Consider the following 12,023-nt stretch of genomic DNA (forward strand, 5'->3'; position numbering starts at 1 on the left):
TATTTGTTCTTCTGTATGATACATACCGTATATGGGTGTAAAATTGAACAGATGTTGGAACGGAGTGTTTTCCGTGACCGACTCTGAATGCAGCACTACGTTTGTACGTCACAGCGTCACAGCGTCGTCCCTCCCTTCTTGAGTGTGCGTGCACAGCTTCTCCGCTGAATACTAGACATTATGGTGAGCTTTTACCGTTGTTTCTTTAATATTTTGGACAGGTCTAAATAAACAGATTCGCTCCTATTTGTCTACAAGCGCTTACAGATTCAGTTCAGCAGCTTCTAAGTCATTAGTCAGTTTCAGAGGCAGTTTGGCTCCCCATTAGCTGGCGGTGCTAACCGGCAAGCAAGCACATGGACGTTGTGAATGCGCTAGCAGCTAAGCTAACAGCTTAAATGTGGACCTGTGTGTCATTACATAGGTTGTGATGAAGCTGGCAGATTTATGGCAGCGAACGGAGAAAACTAATCTGTGTGGTTGCTTTGGTGCCCCTCTGGCTGCTCTTGTTCCTCTCGTTTAACCCGTTAGCATGCTAACGGAGGGTTGGTTGTCATTTGTGCTTTGTGACTGTTTGAGGAACAACTCAGCAATTCTAGACGGTAATAAATGGTTAATTGCGCTATAGGCGGAAAAAAGGGAACGTGACCGACAAGTAAATGTTTAAACAGCTAACATGAGACAGAGATGTTTAAATTTTTACGTTGTGCTCATTTTCTTATTAATTTGTCTAAAAGCTTCTAGCGGTTTCTAGTGTATTAGGGGCGGGTCTCGACTGTCGCTGCTGCTTTCACGGCCGCAGGAAAAAAATACCCTGTGCACGCCTAGCAGCAACATATGGATATACATTTAATTCAAGTTTGTTAAAGTGTAACATTTTGTGGCTTTTTTGTGAACTGTACAAAAGTTACTGTAATGATCAGTAATCAGTGACTGACTGTTTGATTGTTGCCTTTCTTTGTAGGCGTCCTTATCGATGGCCCCGGTCAACATCTTCAAACATGGAGCAGATGAAGAAAAAGCAGAGACTGCTCGACTGGTGAGTTGCTTTGTATGAGATACATACTCGCCATAAAAAAATGTGTTTATTCTGTTTCAAGTTCAGTTAAATCTTTGAATTTTTCTCCCTCTAGTCATCTTTTATTGGTGCCATCGCTATTGGTGATCTGGTGAAGAGCACTCTTGGCCCAAAGGGGATGGTAGGTTGATTCAAACCTCAAGAGTGCTACTGTAGAATTTTAGTCTAAGGAAACACAAGAATAAGTTGTAATCAGAGGGTTTCTCTTTCTCTTCAGGATAAGATCCTGCTCGGTGGCGGGAAGAGTGGCACAGTGACTGTGACCAATGATGGTGCAACCATCCTGAAAGCTATCGGTGTCGACAACCCAGCTGCCAAAGTTCTGGTTGGTGAGTGGAGACGCTTGACACTTTAAGAGCCAGGTTAAAGGTTTAAAAGAAAAAATAAACATTAATGAAGGTTTCTTGGTGCTGAATTTGCACTACCTCACTAAAAGTAGGCTAACGAATAAAAAAGCTGATTTAAAGTAGAGTGTTCATGCTTATTGGTTAAGACACAGTAAAAAATACTAATTAACCCTTTAAGACCTACCATAGAACCAAGTGCGCCAGAGCTTATATTATATTTTTACATGCTGTAGAGCCATTTTTGGGAGCATTTCAAGTTGATATACATCAATACAACCATTATAACCCAAATTTTAATAATATGTCTGCATTAAGTGTATAGTAATTACATAAATTGCAAAAAAGTGCAATAAACTACAAAACAATTTAAAATCGTTTTTGTTTTTTTAACATATATTTTTAGTTAGAGAAATTTAAGAGGTTTATCCCTCAAAACTAAATACAAAAAAGTTGCACAAAATAGTTTCCCACCACAGGAAATTTATTTTAAGTGTCTTCATAGTTTTATTTGTGAAATACACCAATTTTTATATGCTGCAGGAAAAACGAAAATAAATATTATAGTGCAAATTTGCAAAAAAAACAGCATATGCATCAAAATAAACTATTTCCAGCAGTGCAATATGAGTCCTAAGCATCCCAGAAACGACACAGAAAGTCATAAAGTCAAACATAACTTTTAAAAACACCAGTATAGGCTCATAAGGCCCTGATGGTAAAAAAACTACATTTCCGCAAAATGACGTTACTTCCGGTTCCGGGCAGGGCATGGCGGACATGCGATAGTTCGCGCTGATGGAAGTGTTACAAACAGCTGATCAGATCGGCAAAGCGTGTTTCTGGAATATCATGTTTTTGTTGCTGCAAGTGCTTTTATGCAGTTTTTGCAAAGCTATATGTGGAAGGAAACTGTGACCTAGGACAAGCTGATGGCATAAGATGTAAGTACAACTCCTCCGGTTTCATATGCAAAAAAAAAATATTGTGCTAGCTTACGTGGTTACTAGGGGTGCAACGATATTCGTATCGATATTGAACCGTTCGATACAGTGCTTTCGGTTCGGTACGCATATGTATCGAACAATACAACATTTGTAATTTATTTTATCAATTTTCCTTCTGACGATGCTGTCTGTGTGGAGCGCTCAGTGAATCTGCGTTCGACTACTCCGCCTAGGCTGCACTGTCGAGCGCAGATCCACTGAGCGCTCAACACAGACAGCATAGTCAGGAGGAAGAGCGCAGGGCAAGCTAGCGAGACAGAAGTTAAGCTCTCCTTGCAACAAGCAAATTGAACCTCATTCAGATCTGGCGTTTGGAATTATTTTGGTTTTCATGTGACGTATGACCCTGAAGGTAAGCGAGTCATGGACTAAAATAAAACAGTATGTTGGATGTGCCATGCAATGCTCAATTACATTGGTGTGAACTAGTGTGTTAGCGCAGTTAGCTCGTTAAGGTGTTGGCCGTCTAGCCCCATCCGCGGTAGCTCGTTAACGGAGATTTGCCGTGTTGTGGCGTTAAGGTCATTTCAACGAGATTAACCTGAAAGCACTAGTGGGAACACAACGAATATGACTGCACATTTACGCCGACATCATCCTAGTGCAAAGACAAAAACAACAAGCATGCTACTAACTTTAGCCGAGTCATTTAGACAGCTGTTAGCACATGATTCTCCTTATGCTGCTGAGAATATAGCCCAGAAGAAGCGGATAGTATAGCTTTTATTTTGGAAAGAGCCATTTCTCTGTAATAAACTCTCTTTTCCAAAGATGATGTGATTCCTCAATCAGATACAGGGCTCGCAATATCGCTAGCCCGACGTCCCGGAGCTAGCGATTTTTTCAGTCGGGCTACCAAAATCTATCTCTTCCCTGCCCGTCGGGCTATTGTAGGAAAAATATATGTCAATGCTTTTGCATTCTTTCGGAAATGTAGCTGGGTAATTATGTCATTGGCATCGGTGAGCCACTGTCAATATGTGACATATTGAAGTCGCGTTTGAATTTGCGCTTGTTTTTTTGCTTTCACTTTGCAATCGTGCGAACTGTGTATAGAGAGCGACAGCACTGATCTGTGAGTGATGATAATTTGTGCACCAATTCCTCTGACATCGTCTTATTAATCGTTAGCTTACTATGCAAACATGACAAGTGAAATCTCCCGCAGCTTAAACATATGAGAGGTTGATCGCGCAGAGAATCGCTGAGCTTATGTGAGTGCGTGTGTAAAAGCATTTCAGTTCTGCTGAGCCAAATAAGACAGGTCAGGGTGAAGAAGTGACAGCCAAAGAAAAGCTTACCACAAAACGGAAAAGTTATGACAAATCAGACTATAAGGCAAAAAGAAAGTGCAGCTTTATGGTTTCATGGACAAAATAATTTCTGTGGCTGCAATATGATGAGCTAAATAACCAGGGGTGCACATAAGTGGTCCGCAGGTGCGCATTCGCTGTCAAAATAAAAAACACGCACAAGGGTTAGGGTTAAATTTAAAAACTGTACTTTTGAGTTAAAATATATATTTATAATTTTAATAAATGACAAATTAAAAATGCATGAACATTTTTTTGTATCGAAAAAATATCGAACCGTGACACCAAAGTATCGAACCGAACCGAACCGTGAATTTTGTGTATCGTTGCACCCCTAGTGGTTACAGTGCTACCGGGATTTAAAAATAGTTACGCAAAACAGAGCGTGCCCGCTCTGACCGGCTTTAAAGGGTTAAGTGTAATTTAGAGATCCTTTGTAATCAAATGATATCACACTGAGACCTTTTATCTGAGGTTTTGATGGGAGAACAATTGTGTTTGCAGACATGTCCAAAGTTCAGGACGATGAAGTCGGAGATGGGACGACCTCCGTTACCGTGCTCGCTGCAGAGCTGCTGCGGGTAAATACCTATTTGTCAGACTCAGATTTCAAAGTAAAGCCACCCTGGTTCCCTGCTGTGGTGGCCATGTGGGTCTTGCTTGCAGTCTCAGCTGTCAGTGTTGCCATTTCAGGAGGCGGAGCTTCTGATCGCCAGGAAGATCCACCCACAGACTATCATCTCTGGCTGGAGGAAAGCGACTCAGGCGGCCAGAGAGGCTCTGAGGGACGCCGCTGTCGACCACAGGTGAGGCAAAATTAAGATGTCCGTGTTTGTCTCCTTGCTTTCACCTTCCGCTTTCCCTGCCTCATCATTCTCTCTGGTCTCCATAGCAACGACCCAGCTCGTTTCCAGGAGGACCTGCTGAACATCGCCCGCACCACACTGTCCTCCAAGCTGCTCACTCACCACAAAGATCACTTTGCCAAGCTCGCCGTCAACGCCGTCATGAGGCTGAAAGGCTCTGGAAACTTGGAGGCCATCCACATCATCAAGAAGCTGGGAGGCAGCCTCACCGACTCCTACCTGGATGAAGGTGAGGTCATGAAACGTCACGGATCTCCTGTCTCATTCCTGATTGGTTGCAGGACTTTAATGTCTGTTGTGCATGTCTAGGTTTCCTATTGGACAAGAAGATCGGAGTGAACCAGCCAAAGAGGCTGGAGAACGTCAACATCCTGATCGCCAACACCGGCATGGACACTGACAAGATCAAGGTAAAAACACCAGGTCACTGTCAGGAGACGTTGCAAGTTTCTGAAAGAAAGCGAGAGGATCTAAATCGGATGCTTCCTGTTCCTGTGTGATCGATATCGTGATTGTTTGTGTTTCTGCGTCTGTCAGATCTTCGGCTCCAGGGTTCGCGTTGACTCGACGGCAAAGGTCGCAGAGATCGAACTCGCAGAGAAAGAGAAGATGAAGGAGAAGGTCGACAGAATCCTGAAACACGGCATCAACTGCTTCATCAACAGGTACGACTGAACCGCCATTGCACGTTTCTTTAACCTGTCAGGTGTTCTGCTTCTGTCCTCCCCGAGGTTTAATCACATTGTTTTTGTCAGTCTAACCTGAAAGTCTTAGTGATGCTGAACTGTGAAGCTTCTTTTACTTTTTCATAAAGCCCGTGGCAGCTGCATTATTGCCCAGTCTGGCCCAAACTTCACACGTGTAATCAGAGGTTGATGCAAACACTTCTGTTATTGTATTGTATTTTGCACACCTGTTGCTTGTGAAGCTTGCACACAAGAATTTCACTTGCATGTGCTGTACCAGTGTACCTGCACATGTGATGTGACAATAAAAGTGATTTGATTTGATTTGACACGCCTGCATGCCAGAATTCAGGGGCTGTCATAGCACCATCTTGTTGTGCACTTCATAGCTGGATTAACACAGCTGCCTAAAATTTGGTCAGGGATGTTTTAAAAAGTCGAAGGTGCTCTTTGTTAAAAAAAAATGTATTAAATGTTTTTTCTTGGCAACATGTTGGATTTTGATGTGTTCCCATGAAACACAAAGCGGTCCCACAGGGTTTAAAACAGCAGCAGCTAAATCTGTTTGGTGGATATGAGGCTACTACTCACTGATCTCCTACACACAATTAGCAAAATGCAGACGAATTTCAAAGATGGTTAAGGCGTTAGTTTTGTGTAAATAAACCTGAGAATACAGAATCCAATATTAACAGTGTGTAAAATAGTGAGCCATGTTCGTCAGCTTCAGCATGATGACCTCCATGTTTGTTTGAGGCAGTGGTCAATGGGACAGTTGCTCACTTTATCTCAGTGTCACTCACCCCAGTGTTTGTTTTGTTTTCCCTTCGTACAGGCAGCTCATCTATAACTACCCAGAGCAGCTCTTTGCTCAGGCTGGCGTCATGGCCATCGAGCACGCCGACTTCGCTGGCATTGAGCGCCTCGCTCTCGTCACCGGTGTGTATGCATATACAAACACACAAAAATAAACTGTTCTTTAACGAAAGGCGTGTTTTACAATCTTTTTCATGTGTTAAATACTTGAAAAAATGTGACCTTCACTGATTACTGATGTAATCTGATCAGGTGGGGAGATCACCTCCACCTTTGACCACCCAGAGCTGGTGAAGCTTGGGCACTGCAAGCTGATCGAGGAGGTGATGATCGGCGAGGACACGCTTATCCACTTCTCTGGAGTTGCCATGGGTACGAACACACACTGAGGACTTGAACTCATTTTTCATAATGACATACTCATCTTTAGCTCCTCCTCTTCCTCAGGTGAGGCATGCACCGTTGTCCTGCGGGGAGCGACCCAGCAGATCCTGGATGAAGCGGAGCGCTCACTGCACGATGCTCTGTGTGTGCTCGCACAGACAGTGAAGGAGCCACGCACGGTCTATGGAGGAGGTAGGCGCACATACAGCTGATCTAAAACTACAGCACTGTCCTCATTCTTCGCCCACCTTACAGCAGAGCACAAAAAATGCGGCACATGTGGAACATTAAGGTTCTTAACTCATTCACTGCCAGCCATTGGCAGTGAATGAGTTAAACCCATTGACTTATTCACTGCAATTGACGGCTATAGACGTCAATGGCAGTGAATGAGTTAAGGATGGGAATTTGTGTTAGCAGCATAATAAAGCTGTTTCTGTCCTGGATGCAGTCTCCACTTTACCATTGTGCTTACTGTCTTTAGTGCAATGAAAATAGAATTAATGTTTAAATCCACGCTGCAGAAAGCGCTGCTGTTTTCCTTCTCCGGCACACGAACTGAAATCAGCTGATTGTAGCATAGGTGGGATCGATCAGCAGGCAGACTTACAATTCCGGGGAACTGAACTACTGGGAGCCGGTTCTTGATTCCCATCCCTAATGATGAACTAATACATCTCACACCTGCGTGTTCTCCTTCTCATCAGGCTGCTCTGAGATGCTGATGGCTAAGGTTGTGAGTGATCTGGCCAACAGGACGCCAGGAAAGGAGTCAGTTGCCATGGAGTCATTTGCCAAGGCTCTGAGGATGGTAAATACTAAAACTCCGATTCTACAATTGTAAATTATAGGAATTTCTTTGATTACAACTAGGGCTGCTCAATTAATCGAATTTTAATCACGATTACGATCTGGGCTTTCAACGATCATTAAAAATGACTGAGCCGATTATTAGCCCCTCCCTCGTGCTTTACTCTCGCGCTGCTCCGTGTGGCAAATCGAGCGCACCTCTCTGCATTTCGAACACGTGTCACAACAATTAAGAGCAGCGGTCCCCAACCTTTTTTGCACCACGGACCGGTTTATGCCCGACAATATTTTCATAGACCGGCCTTTAAGGTGTCGCGGATAAATACAACAAAATAAAACTAGTACCGGTACCAAAAAAAAGAAAATTTATTCATAACACACGTGAAAAGACCAAGGAAAACCAAGTAAACGATAAAAACGTTAACAAAATAACGCTGAAAACCGATAAAAACCCTGAAACCATTTCACACCTGAGCCTCAACTCTCACGGACCGGTACCAAACCGGTACTGGTCCGTGAGTCGTTTGGGGGTTGGGGACCGCTGATTAAGAGGACCCGAGGGAAGCTCGGAAAGCTGAGTTATTTGGAGAGGAGAGTGACTGCCGTTGGTTGAAAAGAGAGGTTAAAAAAAAGCTTCAGTGGTTGGAAACATTATGGGTTCGCAGAGTCAGACGTGGATCAAGTAGACATAGTGTCGTAGCTGCACCACAGAGCAACACTGCAAAGTTCACTAAACATAGATGTTTACATTTTTCATTTATTTTTTATATTGCAAACATTTGCACTGTTATCAGTATTTGCACACTATTTTATATTATTTTTTGACAATCTTTAAAGTCATTATTCAATACATTGTTATTGTTAAATAAATATCGTCAAATAATCGAGATCTCAATTTCAGTGAAAATAATTGTGATTATCATTTTTGCCATAATCGAGCAGACCTAATTACAACCACATGTGACTTTGATCTCATGTGTCATCATCCGCTTCCTCTTCCAGCTGCCAACCATCATTGCAGACAACGCCGGATACGACAGCGCCGACCTGGTGGCTCAGCTCAGAGCTGCGCATCAGGAGAACAAGACCACGTTTGGACTGAGTGAGTGATGCTCACAGACAAGCACACATCACCTCATCTCAGAACTAGAGGAATAATAACTATAATTATTAACAAACACATGTTTGCCTTATTTAAAAAATATATATATATCAAGGTTTATCCTTGAACCTGTGCTGCTCTACTAACACAGTCAGGACCACAGCTAGCTGCATACCAACTGAATCTAACTTCCTATGAAGATGGGTAAGTGCAGCTAATGCTAGAGAGAAAATATGCATCCTAGAAAGACTAGAACTAATATCATATAAAGAGGGTGAACATCTTAGAAAGATGGTTAACTATGTGGCTAAAGTGAAGGATGGCCAAATAACTAAGCTAACATATAAATATCTAACTTTTTTTTTTAATTGCTTATTTATTAAGCCAAAGTCCCAGAAGGTTGGCTAATTGTAGCTAAAGTCACATATAGAAAGCCAATTAAAGCTAAAATCAAAACAGCATGACTACTTAACTGAAGTCATAAGCAATTAACATCCTACAAAGATGGTCAACTATAGAAAAGGGCATAGAAAGATGGCAAACATTGAAGAGGAATTGAAAGAGCAATTATGTAGCTAAACACAGAAAAATTAGTAACTACAGCTAAGGTTGTACAGCTAAAGACACTTAACTGTTTCGCTAAACCTAAAAATGTCAGACTAAAGTTAATGTCATAGACAGCTAGTATCATAAACATGGTTAACTACCTAAGTACACTTACGCATAGAAAGCTGACGAAAGACTGTTGTACAGACGTGCAATATCTTGTTATCTTGCTCGAATGCTTAGCTAAAGTCACAGGATAATGTTGCAGAGACACCTAATCTAGAAAGATTAACTATGTAGCTAAAGTCACAGGTGAAAATGCTAACTAAGGCTGTGTGAAATAAAAATGACTGTTTGGCTAAATTGCAAAAAAAGTTAACTAACGCTGGTGTTATAGACAAAAAGCTAATATCATAAAAGGATAGCAACTGAGCTAAAGCCACAAAAAGACAAACAACTACCACTTGCACCATAAAAAGGTAGCTAACATCTTACAAAGAAGGCTAACTACCTAGTTTAAATCACATTTTATTGTGAATAATTTAAACTGCTGACTAGCTTAGCATGCCTGTTTCTCCTGTTTTATTCTTGTGATTTGGTGGTTAAGCAGCTGTTAGATTCTAACAGCGTCTGTGTTTCCCCGCAGACATGTCTGATGGCACGGTGGGAAACATGGTAGATCTCTGCATCACAGAGTCGTTCCAAGTGAAGCGCCAGATGTTGCTGAGTGCGTCTGAGGCCGCCGAGATGATCCTAAGAGTGGACAACATCATCAAAGCTGCACCCAGGTCAGTTCAGTCCTTTTCAGATCATCTGCGTTTGTTCGTACCAGGTTACAGAAATTTACTCTTCATCTCTGTTCTGTAGGAAGAGAGTTCCCGACCATCACCCCTGCTAGAGGAAGAGGAGGATGAGAAAAAACAAACGGGGATCACTTTAGTTATTTATCACTTCTGTGTAGTTCAAATTACATCAAATTGTCAAATTTTTTTCTCTGTTGAATTGGCTGATGCTAACCACCAGACACAGCTAACATCAGTGGCTCTGCTAATGCTAGCTTATGCTGTGCAGTTTCAGCATAAAGTGAAGATGAGAAGTCTTCACACTGTTTTGTTTTTTATGCTAACATTAGCTGAGCTGTTGGCCGAGGCTGGTTGGTGCCAGCTACGCTTAGGAAAGAAGTTTGAACGTTGTTTTGTTTACTGAATAAATGAACCGGACACCATTACCTGATTCTTTTGTTGTTGTTATTTATTTAGTTTTTCATTCTTTGGCATTTATATTTAACATTTTCCAAATAATAGAAGTAATCACTGCAAATGAAAAAATCTGAAGCAGATTTAATCTTGTATAATTAGTCAGACTGTACATTAGGTTGGTGCAGGTTTCTGATCGAGTTGTTCTACTGAGATCAGCAGCTTGGAAACTGAAAGTCTATCACTCATTTTCAAGGTAATGCATTTATTGGTTACTTTATTAGTTACATTTTGCTGTTACCTGGCTTTACCTTTGCCTTCAGAACTGCCTCAGATATTTTGGCCCATGTTAACATGATTCCATCGCACAGCTGCAGTCATGCATCAGTACATTTCACATTCATGATGCAATTCTCTCATTCTGCAACATCCCAAAGCTCCTCTGTTGGATGGCCATCTGGTGTCTGTGACATCATCTATGACTGGCTGATGTGACAGTTGTAGTAACATGTCGTTGAGCATGTGCACGTAATCAGTACTTTTATATATAAAGATGTAAAATATATACAGATTTATTTATGATCAGCTGTTGTGGTGAGATACTCCAGAAATTACATTTCATAACCTGGAAATGAGCAAGCAGAAGATCAGGAGTGCTGATTATTGATTGATCTGCAGTAACTTACTAAGGTCAAAGTGACTAAGACCTCAGAGTGTCAACAGTTACTCAATCAGACTTAACCACACAGATGGCTTTTCATAGAAAAATGTTTAAACCTTTAAAACTAGAAAAAAAATCGCTCATTCGGTGCCAGAAAACACATAAAATGCTATTGTTGTTGTCATAAAGCACACCCAGGGTTTTTTTTTTTTCTTTTTTGTAAAGGGGGTTCTGTAATTTTAGAAAGTTCCCATTTACACGAGGAGTGAGGGTCACTTCTGTTTTTTGCTCATTCAGATTGAAGATGTTTAGAGGTATCTGGGATTGTATCTCAGCAAGGTTGTTCTTGGGAGGAGGGTAGGTTTGTGAGTCATCTGAATAACAGTGTGAGGGGAGTAGGTGATGCTGAAAAGCCACCCACAGAAAAAATGTCTGCTGGTTAAAATAAGATTTAAACTGCTAAAGAGCAGTTCCTGTAATGCTTTCACAACTCTCCAGTCTACAGACAAGCATGCAATAATCCACTGTGTGTAATGCAGCACTTGGATCTGAAAGTAGCAAGTACCCGGTCCTGGAGCTGAAGCTGGTGACAAACAACAGAGAAAAGGAGTTTGGAGATCATTAAAAGCAGTATGGCATGTTTAAAGTCAGCTGGAACATTCCCAGTCAGAAGATGGGTGTTAATAATGGACAACACTCAGCCCAACAGTTTAAAAATACTAATTTAATATAATATTAGTCTAATAACATCCTGGCAAGATGGTGTCATCCATTTGACCATATCTTGATGGCATGGTGCTAAGTTACCAGCTAAAGGTGCCAGTATACCCACCATGTTACTCTCATGCCGTCTGTGACATCATTACACATTGATTTCTGCTCGCTGTTCTGGCCGCTGAGTCTCCTGAACAGTAGGTGTCAGCACCAGATGGTAGCGCCACATTAACATTGGTTAAAAGAAACAGGGGAAGATTTAATAACTGGAGCAAAGCTTTTTTCATCTTTGAATCTCTATGAGTCTCTGAGCGTACTGTACTGATAAATCATTAAAATCAACACTATCTTACACTCGTGCCTTCAACCCAGCGGCAGCAGTAAAAGCACAACGCGCCATGTTACAAAAAGCAAGAGTTGTTTAACTTGTAGAAATGGTTGCTATGCATATGATGTCAATTTGATGCCAACTTTATCGTACATCGCAGTTAACAAGCCAC

At 41.6% G+C, this 12,023-nt stretch overlaps 1 protein-coding gene across 1 annotated transcript; it reads left to right on the forward strand.

The window, feature by feature from the left end:
• The first annotated feature begins 70 nt into the window (after positions 1-70).
• On the forward strand, positions 71-10,185 carry cct2 (chaperonin containing TCP1, subunit 2 (beta)). The gene is made up of 16 exons (XM_086269340.1): positions 71-183; positions 965-1,039; positions 1,134-1,199; positions 1,296-1,407; positions 4,247-4,323; positions 4,436-4,548; positions 4,635-4,837; positions 4,918-5,018; positions 5,146-5,273; positions 6,130-6,233; positions 6,363-6,482; positions 6,558-6,686; positions 7,202-7,305; positions 8,307-8,406; positions 9,599-9,740; positions 9,820-10,185. The coding sequence occupies exons 1-16, from the start codon at positions 181-183 to the stop codon at positions 9,848-9,850; spliced, it is 1,608 nt and encodes a 535-aa protein (XP_086125466.1). The 5' UTR covers positions 71-180; the 3' UTR covers positions 9,851-10,185.
• The last annotated feature ends 1,838 nt before the right edge of the window (positions 10,186-12,023 follow it).

This window comes from Aulonocara sp. 'chitande type north' Nkhata Bay, linkage group LG17, assembly GCF_057382095.1.
Source record: "Aulonocara sp. 'chitande type north' Nkhata Bay isolate Kocher_YH1m ecotype deep benthic linkage group LG17, A_spYH_male_GT1.1, whole genome shotgun sequence".
Taxonomy (NCBI): Eukaryota; Metazoa; Chordata; class Actinopteri; order Cichliformes; family Cichlidae; genus Aulonocara; species Aulonocara sp. 'chitande type north' Nkhata Bay.